The sequence below is a fragment of the Scyliorhinus torazame genome, chromosome 6, assembly GCF_047496885.1.
Source record: "Scyliorhinus torazame isolate Kashiwa2021f chromosome 6, sScyTor2.1, whole genome shotgun sequence".
In the NCBI taxonomy this organism is placed as follows: domain Eukaryota; kingdom Metazoa; phylum Chordata; class Chondrichthyes; order Carcharhiniformes; family Scyliorhinidae; genus Scyliorhinus; species Scyliorhinus torazame.
Window position 1 is genome coordinate 149,906,861 of NC_092712.1, and position 25,716 is coordinate 149,932,576.

A 25,716-nucleotide genomic window follows, 5' to 3' on the forward strand; every position below is an offset into this window, starting at 1 on the left:
CAGTGAAGTCCGTTCTGTATTATCATATCTTTAGATCCATCAGCATTAGACTTATTTTCTGTAATTAAAATTGTCTAACTTTAATTGGTTTCCGGTAATTTTAAATGTTTATTTTTCTTTAGCGGAGCTTGGGGACTGTGAACCTCTTGAACATTCTCCAGAGCTGGTGTCAGAATTCAGGTTTAATCCCAATCAAACTGAAGATATGGAGGTAGATATTTTCACGCAGTGGAAGGATTGCAGGTAAATATCTGAAAAAACTAAATTGAGCTTTTAGGAGACTTTCTTTCATGTCTTAAAATGCCTATTTTTCTATGGTTTTGTCATAGCTTGTTGACAATAAATGTTCATACTTGTAGTATCTATATATGTGGGAGGACAACAATTGCATTGCTTTTAACACCAAGTCCTTGAGTTTGTTGCATCCCTTATGTGGCACTTTAGCAAGCCTTTTAAAAATCCAGATATACAAGATCCATCACATTCCCCATACCTGTACACAAATCTCCTCAAAATAAAAATGAATTAAGTCAACAAAACATGATTTACGCTTTACAAATCCATGCTAAGGAACTGATTCAACAGAAGATTTACATTTATCTCGCACCTTTCCTGACCAAATTGGCCTAAATTGCATTTCAGCCAATTAAGTACTTTTGAACTTGCAATGTAAAAAACACAGCAGTCAATTTGTGCAAAGCATGGTCCCACATGTAATAACAACAAGATGATATGTTTTTGTGATGCTGGTTGGGAGATAAAAATAAATCAACACACTGAAGAATTTCCTTTTTCTACAAAATAATGCCCTTGGATCTTTTACGTTGACTTGAAAGGGAAGATGGATATTTGGTTAATGTTTCATTTGAAAAGTGGCATTTTTGACAAAGCAACACTGCATTGAAGTGCTTGCCAATATAATTATGCAATAATTTATCTTGAATAGTACCTAGATGCTTGTAACTATCCAATGTCTATTATTGCTTGGCATATCTTTTTCCTCTTTCTTGAACTGCCACACCCAGTCTCCTTGCCAGAATTCCCATTTCAAGACTTAAATATTTTACCTTATGGTTATTGATAATATGGGGCGGGATTCTCCGACCCCCTGCCGGGTCAGAGAATCGCCGGGGCGAGGCGTGAATCCCACCCCCGCCGGCCGCCGAATTCTCCGGCACCGAAAATTCGGCGGGGGCGGGAATCACGCCGTGCCGGTCGGCAGGCCCCCCTTGCGATTCTCCGGCAACCAATAGGCCGAAGTCCCGCTGCTGTCATGCCAGTCCCGCCGGCGTGAATCAAACGACCTACATTACTGGCGGGACTGGTGGCGTGGGTGGGCTCCGGGGTCCTTGGGGGGGGGGGGGGGGGCGCGGGCGATCTGGTCCCTGGAGGTGCACCCACGGTGGCCTGGCCCGCGATTGGGGCCCACCGATCCACGGGCGGGCCTGTGCCGTGGCGGCATTCTTTTCCTTCCGCCTCAGCCATAGACTCCGCGATGGCCGATGCGGAAGTGAAACCCTCCGCGCATGCGCGGGGATGCCATCAGCAGCCAATGACGCTCCCGCACATGCGCGGACTTCCGCCGGCCGGCGGAACCCCTTCGGCCCTGGCTGCTGTGGCGCCAAAGGCGTTTCTCGCCAGCCGGTGGCGCGCCAACCACTCCGGCGCGGGCCTAGCCCCTCAAGGTGAGGACTTGGCCCCTAAAGGTTCAGAGAAATCCGCACCTTTGGGTGGCCAGACGTTGGAGTGGTTCCCACCACTCCATCCCGCCGGGACCCCCCCGCCCCGCTGGGTAGGAGAGAATCCCGGCCATGATTTCTCACTCCCTCCTTCAATAAGATCCAGATGACCATTTTTTTCCAATTAAGGGGCAATTTAGCATGTATCCTGCCTCCCTTGCCCGTCAATGGTACAGAGGGGACGGTACCTTGTTTCTCCAAGGCAAAATTAGTGTTTGTACTGTTTGGCCTTGTACAAATGTGATGGTTACTGTTTTAATAAAATGATATGGCCAATTCACCTACCCTGCAGATCTTTGGGTTGTGGGAGTGGGACCAACGTAGACATGGGGAGAATGTGCAAACTCCACACAAACAGTGACCTGGGGATGGAATCGATCCCGGGGCCTCGGTGCCATGAGGCAGAAGTGCTAAACACTGCACCACCGTGCCGTCCGATCCGTATGATCATTGACGGGGAGATAAATGAAGATTGTGTGCTTTCATGCAGTGCTTTGAGAAATGATGAATGTAGGGCGAATTCATGAATAAAAGTGTAGAAATAGTTTGAGGATATGAGAAGAGGTTTATTTATAAGAGCACAAAACAAATTCAGTGAGTGAACAGAGCCCAGGGGAAACCCTGAGTTAATATAGAGAATCAGACGATGCAATGGGAACTACAGAGCGATTGTGAGAAAATTAGCTTGACTGTGAGCATATGGGGAGAGGCCATAAAATAGTAATTTGTTTGGAAATACATGAAGCTAAACTTAGTGTAAGTTTCCAACGGGCAGGAGATACAGAAGTCTGAGAACACGTATGAACAGACTCAAAAACAGCTTCTTCCCCGCTGTTACCAGACTCCTAAATTATCCTCTTATGGACTAACCTCATTAACACTACACCCTGTATGCTTCATCCGATGCCGGTGCTTATGTAGTTACATTGTATACCTTTTGTTGCCCTATTATATATTTTCTTTTCTTCCCTTTTCTTCCTGTGTACTTAATGATCTGTTGAGTTGCTCGCAGAAAAATACTTTTCACTGTACCTCAGTACACGTGACAATAAACAAATCCAATCCAATTCAACTTTAGAAAGTCAGAACAATAAGACCATATTTGAAGGGTAAGAGAAAAGGTTTTTTTTTTTTAGACAGGATGAACATGAGTAAATTTCAAAGATAGGAATGGTGGGTTGGGAAGAAATAGGACAAAGATATGTAGATATCCATTTGGAATATTGTGCTCAGCTAAAGAAAGATGTGCTGGCCTTGGAGGGGGTCCAGAGGAGGCTCACAAGAATGATCCTGGGAATGAAGGCGTTGTCATATGAAGAGCGGTTGAGTACTCTGGGCCTGTACTCGATGGAGTTCAGAAGATTGAGGGCGATTTCATTGAGACTTACAAAATACTGAGGCCTGGATTGAGTGGATGTGGAGAAGATATTTCCACTGGTAGGAGAGACTGGAAGTGAAGGGCACAGCCTCAGGCTGAAGGGTTGATCCGACTCAGATGAGGAGGAATTTCTTCAACCAGAGGGTGGTGAATCTGTGAAACTAATTGCCGCAGAAGGCTGTGGAGGTCAAGTCGCTGAGTGTCTTTAAGACAGAGATAGATATGTTCTTGAATAATAGGGGGATCAGGGGTTATGGGGAGAAGGCAGGAGAATGGGGATGAGAAACATATTAGCCATGATCGAATGGTGGAGCAAACTCGATGAGTCGAATAGCCTAATTCTGCTCCTATGTCTCATGGTCTTAGGACAGGAGTAATTCAGACTCTTGCATTTTGGAAACAATTGGAGGAATGCCATCAGTATCAGGAACCTTGGGCTGGATTCTCCGATTCTGGGGCTATGTCCCCACGCTGGTGAAAAACGGCCATCGATTCCCCATTTTGCTGGGGGATAGCAGGAAAGTAGCATAGAGCACCCGGCTCTAGCTGCTGATACGCCCCGGAGAATTGCCCGGTCCGTGGCCGTGCAAGCGCACAGCGGTGGCCTGCAGCGGCTGCGCCGTGCAACATGGTGGCAACCATTCGCAGACCCGGCCTGCAAAATAGTGGGGTCCCTCAATGATCAGTGTTGGGCCCGCAGTTGTTCACAATTTACATAGATGATTTGGAGTTGGGGACCAAGTGCAATGTGGCAAAGTTTGCAGACGACACTAAGATGAGTGGTAAAGCAAAAAGAGCAGGGGATACCGGAAGTCTGCAGAAGGATTTGGATAGGTTAGGTGAATGGGCTAGGGTCTGGCAGATGGAATTCAATGTTGCCAAGTGTGAGGCTATCCATTTTGGGAGGAATAACAGCAGAATGGATTATTATTTAAACGGTAAGATGTTAAAACATGCTGCTGTGCAGAGGGACCTGGGTGTGCTGGTGCACGAGTCGCAAAAAGTTGGTGTGCAGGTACAACAGGTGATTAAGAAGGCTAATCGAGTTTTGTCTTTCATTGCTAGAGGGATGGAGTTCAAGACTAGGGAGGTTATGCTGCAATTGTATAAGGTGCTGGTGAGGCCACATCTGGAGTATTGTGTTCGGCCGGTCAGGGGCGGAGCATCGGGGGGCAATATCCTGAGGCCGTCAATACGTGGCGCAGCGTACTATGTGAGTACATCGCTTTGGAGGTGACAGAGAAACGCGAATGCGGCGCCACCCCTGATTTCGGCGGAAATTTTGATTCTTCGGCTGGTCGCCGAACGCAATTTCGGCGTCGGCTACCGGAGAATCCAGCCCCTTAAGTTTAATTAAGTAGGGCAGCATGGTGGCGCAGTGGGTTAGCCCTGCTGCCTCATGGCGCCGAGGTCCCAGGTTCGATCCCGGCTCTGGGTCACTGTCCGTGTGGACTTTGCACATTCTCTCCATGTTTGCGTGGGTTTCGCCCCCACAACCCAAAGATGTGCCGGATAGGTGGATTGAACACGCTAAATTGCCCCTTAATTGGAAACAAATGAATTGGGTACACTAAATTTATTTTAAAAAACAGTTTAATGAATTAAAACTCCAATTCAGATAGTCTTTCCTTACAACCTAAAATATTGCAGTGTTAGAATATTGAATACAGTGGTTTTGGTAACTGAATAAACATTTTGCCGCTGGTTTGACCAAGCCTATACCTTATTTACCAAATTTAAATTATATAATTACAATCACCATGTTGTAGTCCAACAATTTAATGTGATGAGTCTCTTGTATGTCCCATACATCCCTTCCAAACAAGTCTGTTTAACTTGAGTTTATTCATTAATATTTTACACGCCAGTGTGCTTTTTATGATATCAAAGTGCACAAAATTGTACAGAAACAGAAAATGCAGGAGATACTCAGCCGGTCAGGCAGCATCTATGGAGAGAAAAAGATGTTTAAGAACAGGCAGAAATTATAATCTCGCTGTATTTAATGGAATTCCTTTTTACCTCTGACTGCAGAAAGTTGACTTCTAAATTTTTGATATTTAAGTTGTAACTTTCAATAGCACTTGAGCACATGAGTTTGCGGAATGACTGCATTGCTAATTAGACGTACGTAGCTTCCAAATTGATATCCCAAACCTAATTTCATCAAATATTTATGGTTACAAAGTTACAGACATGCATTATATTCAAATTCATCTACAAAATGTGGTACCTTTACACTCGCCTTTATATTTGGATATTTAAACCAAACTTTTCTTTCTAATAGTCTTATCTCACATGAAGTCCCATTCATCCATCACCTGTGTGCTCGCTGATCTACACTGGCTCCCAGTAAAGCAATGCCTCAATTCTAAAATTTTCATCCTTATTTAAAATTACTCCATGACCTTTCCCCTCCTGATCATTGTACAATCCTCCTGTCCTGTAACCCTCTGGCATACTAGTGTTCCTCCAATCCTGACCTCTTCCAATTTTACTTGCGCATCATTGGTGGCTGTGCCTTTAGCCTCCCTTTAACCTCTGGAGGCATTCCTTCCCTAAGCCTTTCTGTCTCTCTTATTTCTTTCCTCCTTTAGTCACTCCTTGAAATATCCTTGATCAAGTTTTTGGTCACCTGCCTTAGTATCTCCTTTTGTGGCTTGGTGTCAGGTGTTGTTAGATGACACTGCTATTGAATTGCCTTGGGATGTTTTGACACTTGAAAGGTATTCCATAAATACAAGCTGTTGTCATTGTTGTAATGAAACATAACCTCTTCCTGCTGATGAATATAATGACTTTCTCATGTGATTAACTATATTTTCAAATTGTTACCATTTTCCTATTCCTCTTTCAGGTACCATGCCCTAAGAGGATTGTCTCAAAATCCAATTATATGTCTCCTTGTGGCCCTTGTTACCATCTTCCTCAAAGGATGGTCAGTTTGGGCTGAAAATTGACACCTATTATCAATAACAACTGAGGAAAGTGTGAGGTGATAAATTTTGGTCGGAAGAACATGGACAGACAATATAAAATTAGGGGTACAACCTTTAAGGGTGAGCAGGCGCAGAGGGACCAAGGTGTATATGCACATAAGTAATTGAAGGTGGCAGGACAGGTGAAGAGAGCAGTTAATAAAGCATACAGCATCCCAGGCTTTATTAACAGGGGCATAGAGTACAAGAGCAAGGAGGTTCCACTGAACTTGTATAGGACACAAGTTTGGCTGGGGTTTGCGTGCTCCTGCGCAATTGGCCCTGAGCCGGTCATGTGGTGCATAGAGCCCACGCCCTTAAAGGGGACACAATACCACATCCCTCCCTCCAGAAGTCCCTTAACACACTACAGCAAAATTATGTACAAAGGTTAAAAGGTTAACAGGGACAAAAAAAGAAAGCGAGTTCATCAAAAAGTCAATCGGTCTGGAGACCTCCGGATCCTCACGGACCTCCATAGCCCAGCCACAGGCTCATCAGTCTTTTGAGCGATTGAGTGGTCCACAGTTGGTGGCACCTCAGGAGGGTTCACTTCGATGACAAGCGAATGAGCCTCACCGTCTCGACTGATGCAGCAAGCTGAACAGAAGCGGGAGTTTCTGGCTCCCCCTTCTGGACCGAGTTACAGGAGTATTCACAACGCTCTCTGGACTTGTCAATTCCACTTCGGGAGATTCAGGTGGTCGACATGCATTCTGACGGCCTTCACATTAACATTGACCGCATAAGACTCCGGCCCTGACTGGGCCACAACCCATCCTTCTAACCAAGGCGGACCGGCAGCGGAATTTCAGACCAAAACCGGTTCTCCCATCGAAACGACCTTTCACCTCTGCTCTCACCGCTGAATCTTCTGGGAGGCCTGACATGCCTCCACCCTCCCTGCCAAATTTGGAAAGACAAAATCTAATCGGATTCTCAACTGATGGCCCATGAGCAGCTCAACTGGTGCGACTCCTGTGGTTGAATGAAGGGTTGAGTTGTACAACAACAAAAAATTAGCCAACCTCTGGTGAAGTGGTATATCACATTGCTTTTTCATGGCAGCTCTCAGCCAGACCATTTGACGCTGAGTGGTATGGGGCTGGCTTCCTGTGTTGTATGCCATTTGTTCTCTCAAAATGCTGGATGTCATTGCCGGTGAAGGGGGTGCCATTGTACGCGACAATTAAAACGGGAAGCTCATGAATGGCAAACACTCGGTGCAAGATATCTACTGTGAACACCGAGGTAGTGGTGTCCGGGCACTTCAAGTGGGCAACTACCAGCACCAAAAAATCTTACCCAGGAATGGGCCCGCATAATCAACATAGACCATGGGCCACCTGGCCATTCTCATGGGTGAAGCGTCATGGAAGGTTGCAAAGATTGGTGCGTTTGGCAAGGGCGGCACTGTTGTACTAGTTCTTCAATGACTTAGTGTTATCCTGGCCACCAGATATAACTGTATGCCAACATCTTCATCTTTGTTTGCCCTGGGTGGGTGCTGTCTAACTCTTGAAGGAGAGACCCCTAGCCTGAGGCGGGATGAGCATCCTTGATCCCAACAGAATCATGCCGTCTTCACAGGTTAACTCATCTTGATAAGCGAAGTAGGGTCTCGGCTGTTTGGATTTCTCATAATGCCAGCCAGACTGTATCAGTCGTTTGACCTTTGAAAGAATAGGGACTCTTTGGGCCCAGCTGCGGATGTGTCCTGCGGACACTGGCAGGATGTCTGGCAGGTTTAAGGCTAGAATGATCTCCTCTGGTACTGGTGGTGACCGAATGCTCTTGGGTAGGAGCAGGCGGTTCACTGCATCCGCATTAGCAATTTGCGTCCCAGGCCAGTCTGAAAAGCATAGTTGAAAACCGCCAACAGCAGTGCCCAGTGCTGCACTGCCACCCAGATATGGCATTAAGATCTTATCTTACCTTAACAGGCCCAGTAATAGGTTGTGATCAGTCACTATGCCAAACCACCAAGAGTATACATACCGGTGGAATTTTTTCACACTGAATATAACTGATAAGCCCTCCTTCTCAATATGGGCGTAGTTTCATTCTGCTTCAGAAAGGGTCCTTGAGGCAAAGCCAATAGGGCGTTCCAAACCATCTACCATTTTGTAAGAGAAAATGGCCCCAATACCATAAGGTATCTCAGATTGGTTCCCTGGATCAAAATGCACCAAGAGGTTTGACAACTATAATGCTTGCTTCACTCGGAAGACTACCTCTTGAAGCTTCCTCCATTGTGACCGCTGATTCTTCCTTAATAGCTGGTGTGATGGTGCCAAGGTTGTGGCTTCATTCAAAATGAACCTTCCATAGTAATCGACCACACCGAGGAATGATTTAAGCTCGCCAACATTTTTGGGTACATGGATGTCTCGTATGGCCTTCACGTTTTCTTCCAATGGGTGTAACCCTGTCTCATCAACACGTAATCCTATGTACATCATGTCTGAAGCCTTAAAAGTACATTATGCAAGTTTTAGGCAGACTCCTGTATCATAAAACCTCTTTAATACTCCCTCTAGGCTGCCCATGTGTTGTTCTGCTGTCGTACTGGTGACTTCACGTCATAACTGTAAACCATCACCATGGGAATTCCATGGAGGAGATATTCCATTGTGCGGTTGAAGATAGTGCGGGCCAAACAGCAGTCTAGTCTATTGGTATAAGGTATTATACCAATACCTTAATGGGTATTGATTGAAGCAAATTTTGGGGACTCCTCAGCCAACTCTAGTTGCAGGTTGATGTGAAAGAAGTTAAATTTTTGAATAGGTGAGGTTCCCCCCCACCCTGCTTGTCGTGGACGTCTTCAATTATAGGAATCGGATACGATTGACCTGGGCAGTTTGATTTATTGACAGCTTATACTCCCCAAACATCCTTATCGACCTTTCAGGTTAAAGGACAGGGACTATCAGGACCGCCCATTCTGAAAACTGAACCGGTTTGATTGTACCCAGCCCTTCAATCACTTTAGCTCTGCTTCAACCTTGGGATGCAATGCGTATGGCACTGGTCTGGCTCTGACGAACTTGGGTGTGAAATCCGGATTGACACATTTCTTGGCTTTTATGCCCTTCAGCAAGCCTAATGTTTTGTGGAAGATGTCTTCATGCATCTTGGAGGACACCAACAGATATTTTGAAGATTTCCAACCAGCTGAGCCTAATCTTCTGTAACCAGTCACTTCACAACAGACTGGGTCTATGTCCTGCCACGACAACTAAAGGCAGATTGGCTTTGTATGTCAAAAACTTGGCTGTTGTACTCTCCAAGCTTAAAGACTGTGTTCCTGCACACAGATATTGGATGGTCTGCTGCGGTCACCGAAGCTTCGGTGTCGACTTCCATTTTAAGGGGTCCATGATTTACACTTAAGACAATTTCAATCTGAGCCGTCTTATTCAATTGGACTGCATTTTACTGATGCATTTTGCATGCTCTTCTTCAGAGCTCCTCGCCACTATGTTCAGTGGCAGTGTGTACTGCCGCTGCTGTAATCTTTTGCATAGAAGTGCTTTGCCTCACATGGCAATGTGCCTAAAGGTGCCCCCTTATATTATATGTTTGGGGCCCGCAAACTGTCAGAGGTATCACCTGCTTGTCCTTGTCTGTGATTTCGTTCGCGGTAAAGAAGAACTGGAGCTGTTCGATGTGCAATCCCCTGGCTCAACCCTTTGGTTAAATGGGTTTAGTTTCCCAATGATAGATATTTCCACTCACTGTTTAAACGATTCCAATTCTTGCTGGAACTTCTCTACTTTCTCAACTGTTCCTTCGTTCCCCCCCTCATTTGACGACGACTGTCGACTATGATCAAAACTTTTACCTTGTCACCAATGTGGTGGCTCGAGACATACACTGGAGGCTTTAAGTAGAAACAACAGGGTTTATTAAAGAAAGGCAGTTAGTTGATAGGCACAGAACAATATACAACAGGTCTTTACACTTCAGCTCCCTGATTCACACTGCCATGGGTCCTGCTCCCAGGGTCCCGCGCAAACTCCCCATTGGTTGGTCTTGTGGTCCATGGAGCTTTCCCCTTAAAGGGGCCATGCTACCACAAAACGATTTGCAAAAGAAGCAAATGTGATGTGAGGAAAAGCTTTTTCACACAGTGAGTAGTTCAAGTCTGGAATGCAATGCCTGGAAGTGTGGTGGAAGCAGGTTCAATCGAGACATTCAAGAGAGCGTTAAGTGACTATATGAATAGAAACAATGTGCAGGGGTACAGAGTAAAGGCAGGAGAATGGCACTGAATCATAATGCTCAGTCGGAGAGCTAGTGCAGACTTGATGGGCCAAATGGCCTCCTGCACATAACAAGTCTGTGATTCTATGTATATTTCTAGGACTGAGCCAATAGCAGCATTAAATAGCAGTGTACGATAACTGGCCCCAAATCGGGGTCAATACATGATGCTTGTGATCAGACGATGGGATGTTAATTGAGATGTTCTCAGCCTAAAATACTCCTAGTCTTTCCTCCCACTTGAGTTTCCATAGAGCAAGTGGGACTGTTTGCACTTCAATATGGAACTGAGGACTGTTGAAAAGTGATGAAAGACAACAAACTTTGGTTAGCATTTTGTGCAATGGCTCATGAGGTATTTGCATGTTTCAGGGGAAGGAAACAGTGAGTAAACTTACCCAACATTAATTATAACGTGGGCGATAAATGGCAAGGTAGCACAGTGGTCGGCACTGCTACCTCACAGCGCCAGACACACGGGTTCAATTCCGGCTTAGGGTGACTGTCCGTGTGGAGTTTGCACTCTCTCCCTGTGTCTGCATGGGTTTCCTCCGGGTGCTCCAGTTTCTTCCCACAGTCAAAAAATGTGCAGGTTAGGTGGGTTGGCCATGATCAGTGCATGGGATTATGGAGATAGGGTGGGGGACTGTGCCTAGGTAGAATGTTCTTTCAGAGGATTGGTGCAGAGTCGATGGGCCGAATGGCTTCCTTTTGCACTGTAGGGGTTCTATGGAATTGGTTGTGGCATTGTAATTGAAGCTTTGGTCAAACATGGCATCGTTACTGATTTAATTCTGTTATTTGTACAGGGGGAAAAGCCCAGCACAGGCAGAACTATGTTATTTGAACAAAGCTAAATGGTTGGAAATGTATGGTGTGGACATGCACATTGTCAAGGTAATCTTTGAAAGAGTCTTTTAAATATACATAAATATATCTTTATTTATGGATTATCTAATACAAAACTCTCTTCTGTAATGTTCCCTCTTTCCTAGGGAAGAGATGGCTATGAATATTCACTTGGCTTGACACCAACAGGCATATTGATCTTTGAAGGATCAAACAAAATAGGCCTGTTCTTTTGGTAAATGTTTTTTTTCTATTACATTTTCCTATTTGAAAACATGCAAAGAAATTGTTCAAGTTCTCTGAACACCTTTTTTTAATATCATGCAGGCCCAAAATTACTCAGTTGGATTTCAAAAAGAACAAACTAACGCTTGTTGTTGTAGAGGATGATGAGCAGGTGAGCAGCAGGTCCAACGGAATTCAAGGCAGGTGCCGAGAATCTGGTTGAGGCCACAACATTAGAAGATCGCTGTGCTACATCCTGAATCTGACTTTGTTGAATCCAGTCCAGATTAACTTTTTTTGTTCTGAAAATGTACGACAGTCCTAATGAGAACAGTTTTTGTTGGTTTAAGTTAATTTCCCAGAATCCATAGGCTACCACACAAAGTTGCTCTTTCAGTTGAAGTAAATTTCATTTAGTTTTTTTGTTAAATTCAATATCTCCCATCTTTGAAACTTGTTTTTAGTTTATTACACATTCAGGTTCACACCTTCTTGCATTAAGTGCTGCCAGTCTCAGGGTCTACCTTTATCTAAATTGATTCACTGCCTGCTGCCTACCTGCACGATAGCATAATCCAGACATGTAATAAAAACATCCCCTTGCGATCTGGACTGGATACTCATCTTTTCTGCACATGTATTTTGTTTTCTTATCTGCAGGTGGACCGAATGAAACAAGTTTTGGGTATAAGCTGCTTTATGTGAACATACAGGCATCATGATGGCGCAGCGGTTAGCACTGCTGCTTCACGGCGGCAAGGTCCCAGGTTGGATCCTGGTTCTGGGTCACTCTCCGTGTGGAGTTTGTACATTCTCCCCGTGTTTTCATGAGTTTCGCCCCCACAACCCAAAGATGTGCAGGGTAGGTGGATTGGCCACGCTAAATTGCTCCCATATTGGAAAAAATGAATTGGGTACTCTATTTTTTTAAAGTGAACATACAGAATAACAGTCATGACCAGATCACTTACTTTAATTAATATTGTTTATGTAATAATCTTGATTAATGAACAAGCTATCCTACTCCTCTTCATTTTGCTTGACGTAAAGCTAATTTTCTCATTCCATTTTCCTGCAATCACTCTCCTTACAGTCCTCCTACTACTGCCTGACCACATTTAGAACATAGAACATTACAGCACAGTACAGGCCCTTCGGCCCTCGATGTTGCGCCGACCTGTGAAACTACTCTAAAGCCCATCTACATTATTCCCTTATCGTCAATATGTCTATCCAATGACCATTTGAATGCCCTTAGTGTTGGCGAGACCACTTCTGTTGCAGGCAGGACATTCCATGTCCTTACTGCTCTTTGAGTAAAGAACCTACCTCTGACATCTGTCCTATATCTATCTCCCCTCAATTTAAAGCTATGTCCTCTCGTGCTAGACATCACCATCCGAGGAAAAAGGCTCTCACTGTCCACCCTATGCAATCCTCTGATCATCTTGTATGCCTCAATTAAGTCACCTCTTAACCTTCTTCTCTCTAACAAAAGCCTCAAGTCCCTCAGCCTTTCCTCATAAGATCTTCCCTTCATACCAGGCAACATTCTGGTAAATCTCCTCTGCACCCTTTCCAATGCTTCCACATCCTTCCTATAATGCGGCGACCAGAATTGCATGCAATATTCCAAATGCGACCGCACCATGGTTTTGTACAGCTGCAACATGACCTCATGGCTCCGAAACTCAAACCCTCGACCAATAACAGCTAACACACCGTACGCCTTCTTAACAACCCTCTCAACCTGGGTGGCAACTTTCAGGGATCTATGTACATGGACACCGAGATCTCCCTGCTCATCCACACTGCCAAGAACCTTGCCATTAGCCCAGTACTCTGTCTTCCTGTTATTCCTTCCAAAATGAATCACATCACACTTTTCTGCATTAAACTCCATTTGCCACCTCTCAGCCCAGCGCTGCAACTTATCTATGTCCCTCTGTAACTTGTAACGTCCTTCCGCACTGTCCACAACTCCACCGACTTTAGTGTCATCTGCAAATTTACTCACCCATCCTTCTACGCCCTCCTCCAGGTCATTTATAAAAATAGGAAACAGCAGTGGCCCCAAAACAGATCCTTGTGGTACACCACTACTAACTAAACTCCAGTCTGAACATTTCCCAACAACCACCACCCTTTGTCTTCTTCCAGCTAGCCAATTTCTGATCCAAACTGCTAAATCACCCTGAATCCCATGCCTCCGTATTTTCTGCAGTAGCCTACCGTGGGGAACTTTATCACACGCTTTACTGAAATCCATATACACCACATCAACTGCTTTACCCTCATCCACCTGTTTGGTCACCTTCTCAAAGAACTCAATAAGGTTTGTGAGGCACGACCTACTCTTCACAAAACCGTGTTGACTATCTCTAATCAAATTATTCCTTTCCAGGTGATTATACATCCTACCTCTTATAAACCTTTCCAAGACTTTGCCCACAACAGAAGTAAGGCTCACTGGTCTATAGTTACCGGGGTTGTCTCTACTCCCCTTCTTGAACAAGGGGACAACATTTGCTATCCTCCAGTCTTCTGGCACTATTCCTGTAGACAAAGATGACTTAAAGATCAAAGGCTCAGCGATCTCCTCCCTAGCTTCCCAGAGAATCCTAGGATAAATCACATCTGGCCCAGGGGACTTATATATTTTCACACTTTCCAGAATTGCTAACACCTCCTCCTTATGAACCTCAAGCCCTTCTAGTCTAGTAGCCTGAATCTCAGTATTCTCCTCAACAACATTGTCTTTTTCCTGTGTGAATACTGACAAAAAATATTCATTTAGCACCTCTCCTATCTCCTCGGACTCCACACACAACTTCCCACGACTGTCCTTGACTGGCCCTACTCTTACCCTAGTCATTCTTTTATTCCTGACATATCTATAGAAAGCTTTAGGGTTATCCTTGATCCTACCTACCAAAGACTTCTCATGTCCCCTCCTGGCTCTTCTTAGCTCTCTCTTTAAGTCCTTCCTAGCTAACTTGTAACTCTCGAGCGCCCTAACTGAACCTTCATGTCTCATCTTTACATAAGCCTCCTTCTTCCTCTTGACAAGTGTTTCGACTGCTTTAGTAAACCACAGTTCCCTCGCTCAACCACTTCCTCCCTGCCTGACAGGTACATACTTATCAAGGACATGCAGTAGCTGTTCCTTGAACAAGCTCCGCGTCACCATGGTGCCCATTACCTGCAGTTTTCCTCTCCATCCGATGCATCCTAAGTCTTGCCTCATCGCATCATAATTGCCTTTCCCCCAGATATAACTCTTGCCCTGCGGTATATACCTATCCCTTTCCTAAAGGGAAATATTACTAGAGTAAATGTAATCGAATTGTGGTCACTATCACCAAAGTGCTCACCTACCTCCAAATCTAACACCTGTCCTGGTTCATTACCCAGTACCAAATCCAATATGGCCTCGCCTCTCGTTGGCCTATCTACATAATGTGTCAGGAAACCCTCCTGCGCACATTGGACAAAAACGGACCCATCTAAAGTACTCGAACTATAGCGTTTCCAGTCAATATTTGTAAAGTTAAAGTCCCCCATAACAACTACCCTGTTGCTTTTGTTCCTATCCAGAATCATCTTTGCAATCCTTTCCTCTACATCTCTGGAACTTTTCAGAGGCCTATTGAAAACCCCTAACAGGGTGAGCTCTCCTTTCCTGTTTCTAACCTCAGCCCATTCTACTTCAGTAGACAAGTCGTCATCAAACGTCCTTTCTGCCACCGTAACACTGTCCTTGACTAACAATGCCACCCCTCCCCCTCTTTTACCACCTTCCCTAAGCTTACTGAAATATCTAAACCCCGGCACCGGCAACAACCATTCCTGTCCCTGCTCTATCCATGTCTCCGAAATGGCCACAACATCGAAGTCCCAGGTACCAAACCATGCTGCAAGTTCACCCACCTTATTCCGGATGCTCCTGGCATTGAAGAAGACAGACTTTAAATCACCTTCCTGCCTGCCGGTACACTCCTGCAACTTTGAAACCTTACTCATGACCTCACTACTCTCAACCTCCTGTATACTGGACCTGCAATTCAGGTTCCCAATCCCCTGCTGAACTAGTTTAAACCCTCTCGAAGAGCATTAGCAAATTTCCCCCCAGGATATTGGTACCCCTCTGGTCCAGGTGTAGATCATCCCGTTTGTAGAGGTCCCACTGACCCCAGAATGAGCCCCAATTATCCAGAAATCTGAAACCCTCCCTCCTGCACCATCCCTGTAGCCACATGTTCAACTCCTCTCTCTCCCTATTCCTCGTCTCGGTAGCATGTGGCATGGGTAACAACCCAAAGATAATAACTCTGTCCTAGATTTTAGTTTCCACCCTAGCTCCCTGAATTCCTGCCTTACATCCCTATCCATTTTCCTACCTATGTCGTTGGTACCTATGTGGACCACGAGTTGGGGCTGCTCCCCCTCCCCCTTAAGGATCCCGAAAGCACGATCCGAGACATTTGTAGCCTTTCACTTTTAAACAAAGGACATCTTTCTATCGGTGTGTGTCCCAACCCCAATCTAGTAGCTTTTCACGAACTGACACTTATTAAAGGGTTTTTGAATATAATGGGTATGAGATAATTCTCAAATGGCCAAACAAGCTATTGTTTAATTTTACAGTGAAACCAATCAACCTTTCAAAAACTAAAATCCATTGTGTGGAGAAATAATCCAAAATCATAAAACTTGACGCCCTGCAAGATCATATGATGCTATTCCATAACTAATTAATCAAGATTACATGTTGAAGTGAATAAGATGGTGCTTCATCTATCGCCAGAAAATAATCTCATACTTTAGTAACTGTGAGTGTAGTTGTTGGCTTGCGGGTTTAAAAAATCAAGTAACATTCGGAAGGATCTGTTGGCTTTAATGGTCCAGATTTTGTGTTCAGTGACAAACGGGTAGTGCTGGCTGTCCACATAGTTGTTCGTTCATACTCTTTCGCAGACCTTCTATGAGCTTTTGCACTAGAAGCCACTGTAATTAGAAAACAGTACAAGAAACTTTAAATGTCCTCAACCAATTAGATTGAAGAATTCTTACCGAAATGTGCAGCTTCTGAAGCAAGGCGTAATGTTAGAATTGTTAATTCAGTTCCAGATCATGTGCAGAAAGCAAAATAAAGAGAAGATGGAATTGAGAGAGGGAGATTAAAAAAGACAAAACAAAGCTTTTCATTTTAATTATAGTTTTTTAAATTTCCAACAATAATAGCAAACTGAAGGGTGAGACCCCGCAATTGTACAGAGAATGCTGTTCAGTATGAATTCAGACTTACAATACCATGAAAGAAGAAAACCACGTGTGCTTGAATAGATCAGCCCTAACATTTTCTAACATGTTTGGTGGATAGCCAGTGGGTAGGTAGAGCAACTTGATGCATTGCATACATTTCATACAGTGATTTTCTTGGTAAGATATTGTTGGAGTGAAGTTTCTGAAGGAGCAGGCTAACTTGGACAACAAATTTCTGATTTCTGTGTTTAATTGTGCATGTTGTAGAACGTGTAATCCAATTTATTCATTAATAACAGTGAATGCCGGTTGTATCTTATTAGCAGTGTCGTGTTCCATAAGAATTACCTTTCTTAAAATGTGTCTCTTAATTTTTCTACCTCAATCAAAGGGGAGAGAACAGGAGCACACATTTGTTTTCCGGTTAGATAATTCCAAAGCATGCAAACACTTGTGGAGATGCGCCGTGGAGAATCATGCGTTTTTCAGACTACGAGCTCTTACTCAAAATAAAGAGGGACAATCAGACTTCATGCGCCTGGGATCTCGTTTTAGATTCAGGTATCACTTTTACAATTTAATTTTGTGTTTTGCTTAATTTTACCTGTTTAAATACTATTTATGTAACAACCAACTAATATTTATTCCAGTGGTCGAACTGAATATGAAGCAACACACAAAAGTAGACTGCGTCGGAGGAGTACATTTGAAAGGCGCCCAAGCAAACGCTATCCCTCACGACGACATTCTACAATTAAAGGTATTATTTGTGTGTTATGGATTATTTTTGAACACCGTTACGTTTTCAAACAAGGTGATGTACGTTAACAGTACGCCACTGTCAGATATGGACATTGTAGATTAGGTGGCACCTGGACTTGCTATTCCTTATCCAATGTTCCAGCTTGGAGTGTCTGGAATACTCTCCCTGTACGTGTGGTGGAGGCGGGTTCAATTGAGGCATTCAAGAGTGCATTAGATTATTACTTCAAGCTAAACAATATGCAAGGGTACAGGGAACAGGCAGGGGGGTGGCACTAAGCTATAATGCTTGTTTGGAGAACCAATACAGAAATGATGGGCCAAATGGCCTCCCCTATGCCGTAATAATTCTGTGACTCCTGTGAGAATCCAACGCTGTACCATTGCTTTGACTTTCAATTTCCATTTCTAGGATTAGGGATTTAAGTTCGCAAATGTCAGATTGGAGAGAGGTGTATGCCCACTTAAAATTGAATTGTGTTACGACCCCAGTTGGTGTTATAACTGGAAGGTCCCAGGATAGAACCCTGGTTCTTCACTTTTTTTATTAAAAACATGGAGGAACTGAGTCACAGGATCACTAATTAGTTTTAACAGCAAGAAAAAAACATTTATTAAACATGGAAAAAATGGACTAAGCTACAATATTTTTTATTCACTTATTTTAATAATTACACACAAATTTTAAGATTAACATGGATTGCGAAGTGCATTTTAATAGCAACAGTCTCATTAACACAAAGTCCCTTTTAAGCACACACGATGACTGTGATAAGACACACTCCTCTCTGAACCCAAGTGAATATCTGTGAATTTCTCCTCTAAATCCCCCCAGATGATTCTTGTGCCTTGAGCCACCTAATCTCGCTGAACTCCAGCATCCACACAAATGATTTCAAATTCTACTTTCAAAAGTCATACTTTCAAATCATTAAAAAAAAATTTAGAGGACCCAACTTATTTTTTTTCCAATTAAGGAGCAATTTAGCGTGGCCAATTCACCTACCCTGCACATCTTTTGGGTTGTGGGGGTTCGACCCATGCAGATACAGGGAAAATGTACAAACTCCACACGGTCAGTGACCCAGGACCCGAACCCGGGTCCTCGACGCCGTGAGGCAGCAGTGCTACCCATTGTGTCGCCCTCCAATCATTTTTAAAATTATGCTTTCCCTCCACTGCTTCCATCAAGGTTCGCCTTCCAAGTTTTATAGCTGTCCCTTTAGGTTTCCTTTGTCTTACAGACTTTTACACACATTCCGAGGTCCAGCCACCGATTTCCACTGTTATTTCAAATAATGTCTCTCTCACTACTTCTCTTCAACTGCAATTAAACTAGCAAAATTAAAGCTCAAAGGTTCCTCTACCTTCCAAGACTCCAGTTGCTAAGAAACCACTGCTAGTTTATTTACTCTCCAAACCTTAGCATAAGCGAATCACAGTTGGAATTGAAACCAACCCCCACACATAGAAACACTTTCAACATGGATCTAACTATAGGATTTACCCTTCCAGGCACAGAAACATTAAATTAAACCCACTTAAAACTATACCTTATTCTAATATTAACCAATATAAATTCCTTAACACTTCCTTTGTTTTCTTAACACCTCCCCCTTAAAAAGAACAAAAATCTTCATAATTATGGAGATTTCTTTACATCCATTTTATACAAACTTAACATTACAAATATCTAACAACTTAACTTATTACATCATACAAGTACAGTTTTCATTGTTTACAATTACAATCATGTCATAATAAATGATATAGTTACAATGATTTAACCAAAACAAAGACCATAGGAGGGATTCCTGAGACTAATTATCATTAAATGTTGACTCCGGGGTAGAATTGGTGGACTTCAACGACAGCAAAACTGGCGCCGAACCTGGACCAATTCAGCAACTGTGGAGGGGCCAGCACCGGCGCCACGTGGCACACAATCTATTCTAATGAACAATGGTGCGGGATTCGCCGTGTCTGTGATTAACAGTCGGGAGGCTGACAAGCTGCAGCCGCATATACACATTACAATCCTCATACACACTCATCCCAGCCAACAAGATGGCACTGGTTGAGCTAGAGTGCACCCATGCAGCTGATGGGTTGGCTAGGGCCTGCGGGCACCGAGGAGGGTGGCCTGAAGGGACATCTATATGGCCATTGGCCCTAAGTTCACAGTGGGCTGTGCAGCAACAGCTGCATGGCTACCTTGCCGGCTGCAGCAGTGGTGTTATGTGCCTGTCCGCCCCGACCCCACAGCCCACCTCCTGGCCATCCACTGCTACTCCCCCCGGCCCTGGCAGAAGCCCCCCACGGCCAGTGGCGCAACTATCAGCAAACTATGGCGAAGTTGGATGCTTTCAGTCCTGCCTCTCTCTCCCTCAGCAGCAACGACACCAGTTTCATGATTTTTAAAAGCACCCAGTGAACTACGCCGTCGGGAACTCGGCCCATCGGAGGCAGAGCGTTGTGGAGGCACCATTAAATACCGGGTCGGGCCCCCTAATGACATGCAAACAGTGTTTACTGTACATGTGTTCCAGATCGCATTGATGCCGCTATCGAGGCGATGGAGCATTATGATTTAGCGTAGCACAGTAGCATAGTGGTTAGCACAGTTGCTTCACAGCTCCAGGGTCCCAGGTTCGATTCTCAGCTTGGGTCACTGTCTGTGCGGAGTCTGCACGCTCTCCCCATGTCTGCGTGGGTTTCCTCCGGGTACTCCAGTTTCCTGCCACAGACCATAGGTGTGCAGGTTAGGTGGATTGGCCACACTAAATTGCCCTTAGCTCAGGTGGAGTTACTGGTTTATGGGGATAGGGTGGAGGTGTGAACTTAAGTGGGGTGCTCTTTCCAAGAGCCGGTGCAGACACGATGGGCCGAATGGCCTTCTTCTGCACTGTAAATTCTATGAAATTAGCGTCTGCCGCACTTTTGGCGTCAGTACCTATTCTCAGCCCAATCGCGTTTCACGATTTTGGCGTCATCCAACGGAGAATCCCGTCCAATAACTTTAACACCATCAGAATCTATACATGGTAACATTATCATAACTCAAGTCTTGTGTTTCTTTTTCTTCTGGTTTCCAGTTTTCAACTCAGAAAATGATATTTTGTTTAAGTCTGCAGTGCAATTGTCCTTTTCATCACTTGTACGCAGTTCTCAGCCCACTTTCAAATTCACATGTGGTAAATCCTCATTTTGATTTAACACAATTAAAATGTAATTTTTGTGCATCGCCATCTCCTTTATTCTCTTGTCAAGATCTCTTTTGGCTGTTTCAAGAATGTTGTTAAGATGCTCCTTCTATTCTCTCAAAATAGTGCCGTACCCTTGCTTTGTTTCTTCTTTGAACTTTTTGTGAGCTTGTTGTTTCTCTCATTCCCATTTCAAACTACCTCTTCATCAAATTTGTCATCATTTCCCCTCTCTGAAGTTTCATAGTTCTAACCTTTCAACTGTTTTGCACAATTTCTGAACTAGCTCAGCCCAGTTCTGAGTAGATTTTGAATGGTCTTTGGCAAACTGTTCACTTGCCTTTCCTCCAACGACTGCATCTTGTGTAGTATCACCAACAAGCATTTTTAAATCAGAGTCTCTGGTCATTGACTCGGAAAGACCACTTTGCAATTTCAACCCTTCTGGTTAACGATTCATAATTTCCAATTTTGCAAGTACTTAAGTTGTTTTCTTTTTGTCCATTACTAACACAATAGAATCACAGTTGGAATTTAAACTAACCCCCACACATACAAACACATTTTCCCAGCATGAATCTGACGAGAAGTTTTACACTTCCAGGCACAGAAGCATTAAATTAAACCCACTTAAAACTATACCTTGAGCAGAATTCTTCAGCCATTCACTGGTGGCAGGATTCTCTGATCCCAGCGGCAGCACCCCCCACCCGCAGGTGGCGTGAGGTGGCATTGATGGGATTTCTCGGGTGGGTTTCTTCAATTAAATTTTAAGAAGTCTTACAACACCAGGTTAAAGTCCTACAGGTTTGTTTCGAATCACTAGCTTTCACAGCGCAGCTCCTTCCTCAGGTGAATGAAGAGGTGGGTTCCAGAAACACATATATAGGCAAAGTCAATGATGCAAGACGATACTTTGAATGCAAGTCTTTGCAGATAATTAAGTCTTTACAGGTCCAGACGGAGCGACTGGAGAGAGTCATTGACTTTGTCTATATATGTGTTTCTGGAACCCACCTCTTTATTCACCTGGGTACGAAGCTGCTTCCAAAATCTAGTGATTCAAAACAAACCTGTTGGACTTTACCTGGTGTTGTAAAACTTATTACTGTGCCCACCCGAGCCGGCATCGTCACTTCAATTACATTAATAGAGGTGCCATGCAGGTAGTGGCCTGTGTAAGTCTGCACAGTGCCATTTGAAGTAGTGCTTGTGAACAAATATTTTTGCTGTTGTCTCTTTGCTTCATTTGTCAATTGTAAGTATCCTACTCAAAAGACATTGTGGGTTAAGTTTGGATTATAAAATGTAGCCACTCGATGGATAAACACACTGAATCATAAAGGAAATTTGGATGGAGAGACTTTCATCCCTTCAGCTTGATTGGTATCAAATTTAGGAGGTAGGCAGAAAAAGCAGAGTCACAATCTTTCACATTCAGCAGATTTTCAACGTTCTAATATTTTCCAAATTTGGAAATCATGCATTATCATCATCATTTTCACAAGATTTTGATGATGGTGCTGAGAATGTAATGCTGTATGTTGATTTTTGTTTGAAGAAAGTATTATTTTGGGGTGAAGCGAAAGCATCCAAGAGATTCTTTATGTCCTTAAGAAAAATGTCAGTAAGGCAAGTTTTCACTGCGGGAACATTGCTTGTTTCCACTACATATTTTATTTTAAATTAAACTTCTGTATGAAATATGTTTTGAGTCTCTAAAATAAATCAACTTAATGTAAAAGCACCCCAGAGAAATAGGAAATGAACTGAGTTTGACTTATTCAGTCATCAATATTTCAGGAATAGAATTAACATGTATGTGTGTTGGGGGAAGGAGAAGAGAAGCTGGCTAATATGTAATCATTTGTTCATTCCTTAACAGGTTCAAACGTAGTGAAATATGGACACGCCAGGTTTGAATTACCTTTTTTTCTTTCAATATTGGGTAGTACGGAAATGTGCCAGAAGCTGTTAGCTCTTAACAGATCATTTTTGCAACAATCATTTACAATTTCCAAAGAGGTTAGATGAATTATACAGTTGGGCAGACATAAACAACATTTAACATTCATGATTGTCAATTATTGCACAGAAGTGAAAGCGTTTGAGGACATAAATCTATAATTAATTAAATAGAATTAAGGCACAAGAACTTGGAAAGTGACCCTAGTGTAATTACTGGCTGGCAATACAAAGTTAGGTGGGACAATAAGTTGTGAAGAGTATACAAGAGGCTGCAAAGAGATATAAACAGTTTAAATAATTGGGCAGAAAGGTGACATAGGAATATAATGTACTGAATGTGTGAGGCTATTCACTTTGCTAATAAAAATAAATAAGCATTTTTTTTTTTCAAAAACTTGAACCTTTTAAATGTTGACAGTGAGAGAGACTCACATGTTCTTGCACAAGAAAGCCAGAAAGTTAGCATGTAGTTACAATCAACAATTAGGAAGGAAAATGGAATGCTGACCTTCAGCGCAAGAATAAAGAGATCTTGTAATAGTTTCATGGGATTACACTGGATATGTGGCACAGAAACAGGCCATTCATCCCAACCAGTCAATGTTGGTGTTTAATGCTCTACTCACTCCTTCCACCATCACTTTTCATCTAAATCTACCATTGCAACCATCCATTTCTTCCACCTCAAATGGTTGTCTAGCTTCCACTTAAATGGATCAATATGATTTGTTTCAACCATTAACTGTGGTAGTGAGATCCACATTCTCAGGACACTTGGAGCAAAAAAAAGTCCCTCTGGATTTCATGGTTACTTTCTCATATTGATTGCCTCCAGTTGGATGGAATTCTCCCAACCCACCCACGGCAGGTTTGGTGGTGGACGGGCATGGAGATTCTGTCGAGAGGCAAAATGTTGAAAACCCGCTGGTGTAAAATCACGTTGCAATTCTCGCAATGGCGGGTCACTCGTCCTGCTGGCAGGTGACACAAATGTCATTTTCATTCATTTGCATCTCATGAATGCTCATTAAAACAGCTGCTTGCTGGCATCCTGTCAGGCCTTCCAATCTTACGTCATGCCAGCGGGAAATCACGTCGGCATCACACACAATTGATAAAGGCTGGCGTTCACAAGATGGTCCTCAATTCACCAGAGATGAGGTGAGTACAACTTGCAACACCTAGTGCTGCACTGCTCCTGGTGTGCTGTACATCACTCTGCCAGGGCAGACCAGTTCCTGCCCCCCATCTCATGCTGAGCTGGTCTTCATGGACAGCATCGTGCTGCTGGATTTTTGGGCCCTCCTGTGTCACCAACTCAATACTGCACCTGGTGTGTGGAGTACAGGAGTCTGTTTCCTCCCGGTTCCACAAAACAGTCTATCTGAACAGCACTGTGCTGCGGGGACTCATGCAACCTCCGCAGCAAAGGCCAAAGTGTGACCAGAGGTGGGTTGTGGGGTGAGGGCGGAATGTGGAGGTGGGCAGATGAAGACAAAGGGGGCAATGTGAAAGGAAGACTGTGCATTCTGGGGTGTGGGGGAAAGGCAAGAACTCATAATGGCATGCAGAGGGGCAAGGGGGTACAGAAAGAGGTGGGATAATGGATGGAAAAACCAAGGGAGGTGAAGTTGGACTCCAACAAAGCTGCATGATATCCAGACAAACAAATGGTCTCCGGGATAGCACATGATTGAATTCCATGTAGTTTGAAAGTGAAAAGTACGTTTCAGATACTAGAATTTTAGACTTGAGTAAAACTGACTTTAACAGGATGAGGCAGAGACTGTTGATGGTAAACTGGGAAGATATGTTAATATGTCAAAATACTGAAGACCAATGGAGAATATTTAAAGAAACATTGAATGAGATACAGAGCAAGCATATACCCATTTCACAAAAAAAAAACAGCCATGGCAACTAAAAACGCCAGGGACATCATGAAACTAAAAGAAAGAGTTACAAAAATGCAAAACAGATCCTGATGAATGGGATAGATACAAGGACCATCAAAGGGTCACAAAGTTGCTTACAAGAGCTATTAAAAGGGAATATGAAAGAAAACTTGCAAAATCAATAAGAAGAAATTTATAGTTATATAAAGGGAAAGCGGATGGTGAAGAGCGATGTAGGCGCACGAAAAGCTGAAAATGGAGATATTGTCAGTGATAGTGGCGAAATGGAAGATCAGTTGAACAATTAGTTTGCCTCAGTATTTACAGTTGAAAAGGAGGATAACTTGCCGGAAGTTCCAGAAAAAAACAATAGTTGATAGAGGACAGAGGCTTAATACAATTAACGTAAGTACAGCATCAGTAACTAGGAAATTAATGAAACTACAGAGGGACAAATTCCCAGGACCTGACGGTTTCCATCTGAGGGTGTTAAAGGAAGTAGGGGAGCACATTGTAGATGCCCTAACTCTAATCTTTCATCAGAGTTCTCTGGATTCAGTGGTCCCTCTGGATTGGAAAATTGCACTTGCCACTCCACTTTTTAAGAAGGGTGAAAGGGGGACAGTAGGGTATTATAGACCAGTTAGCCTGACACCTGCGGTGGGGATAATTGCTGGAGTATAATCAGGGATGGAGTGACTGAACACCTTGAAATATTTTGGTCGATCAGGGAAAGCCAGCGTGGATTTGTGAAGGGAAGGTCATGCCTGACTAATCTTATTGAATATTTTGAAGAGGTGATTAAGGTAGTGGACAGGGGAATGTCTATGGATGTTATTCATGTCCACTACCAGAAGACATTTTATAAAGTCCCACTCAAGAGACTGTTAACTAAGGTGGAAGCCCACAGAGGTGAGGGCAAATTATTGACATGGTTAGGAAATTGGTTTGAGTGGCAGGTGACAAGAAGTGGGGATAATGAGTAACTACTCAAATTGGCAGGAGGTGACTAGTGGTGTACCACAGAGATCTGTGTTGGGTCTCAAGTATTCACACTATTCATTAATGACTTGGATGATGGCATAGAATGTCATATATCCAAATTTGCAGATGATACAAGGTTAGGTGGCATTGTAGACAGCTAGATGATAGCATAAAATTGCAAGGAGATACTGGCAGACTAGG

The 25,716-nt window shown here is 43.5% G+C and overlaps 1 protein-coding gene across 2 annotated transcripts in view; it reads left to right on the forward strand.

Annotated features, from left to right (window-relative positions):
• LOC140425065 (band 4.1-like protein 4B) overlaps positions 1 to 25,716 on the forward strand; it is a 574,236-nt gene that overhangs the window by 270,773 nt on the left and 277,747 nt on the right. For both annotated transcript variants that reach the window (XM_072508898.1, XM_072508899.1), the window contains exons 7-13: positions 123 to 243; positions 11,174 to 11,261; positions 11,360 to 11,448; positions 11,541 to 11,610; positions 17,095 to 17,264; positions 17,354 to 17,463; positions 22,554 to 22,584. In XM_072508898.1, the coding sequence (XP_072364999.1) occupies positions 123 to 243; positions 11,174 to 11,261; positions 11,360 to 11,448; positions 11,541 to 11,610; positions 17,095 to 17,264; positions 17,354 to 17,463; positions 22,554 to 22,584 (679 nt within the window). The remainder of the gene's footprint in view (positions 1 to 122; positions 244 to 11,173; positions 11,262 to 11,359; positions 11,449 to 11,540; positions 11,611 to 17,094; positions 17,265 to 17,353; positions 17,464 to 22,553; positions 22,585 to 25,716) is intronic.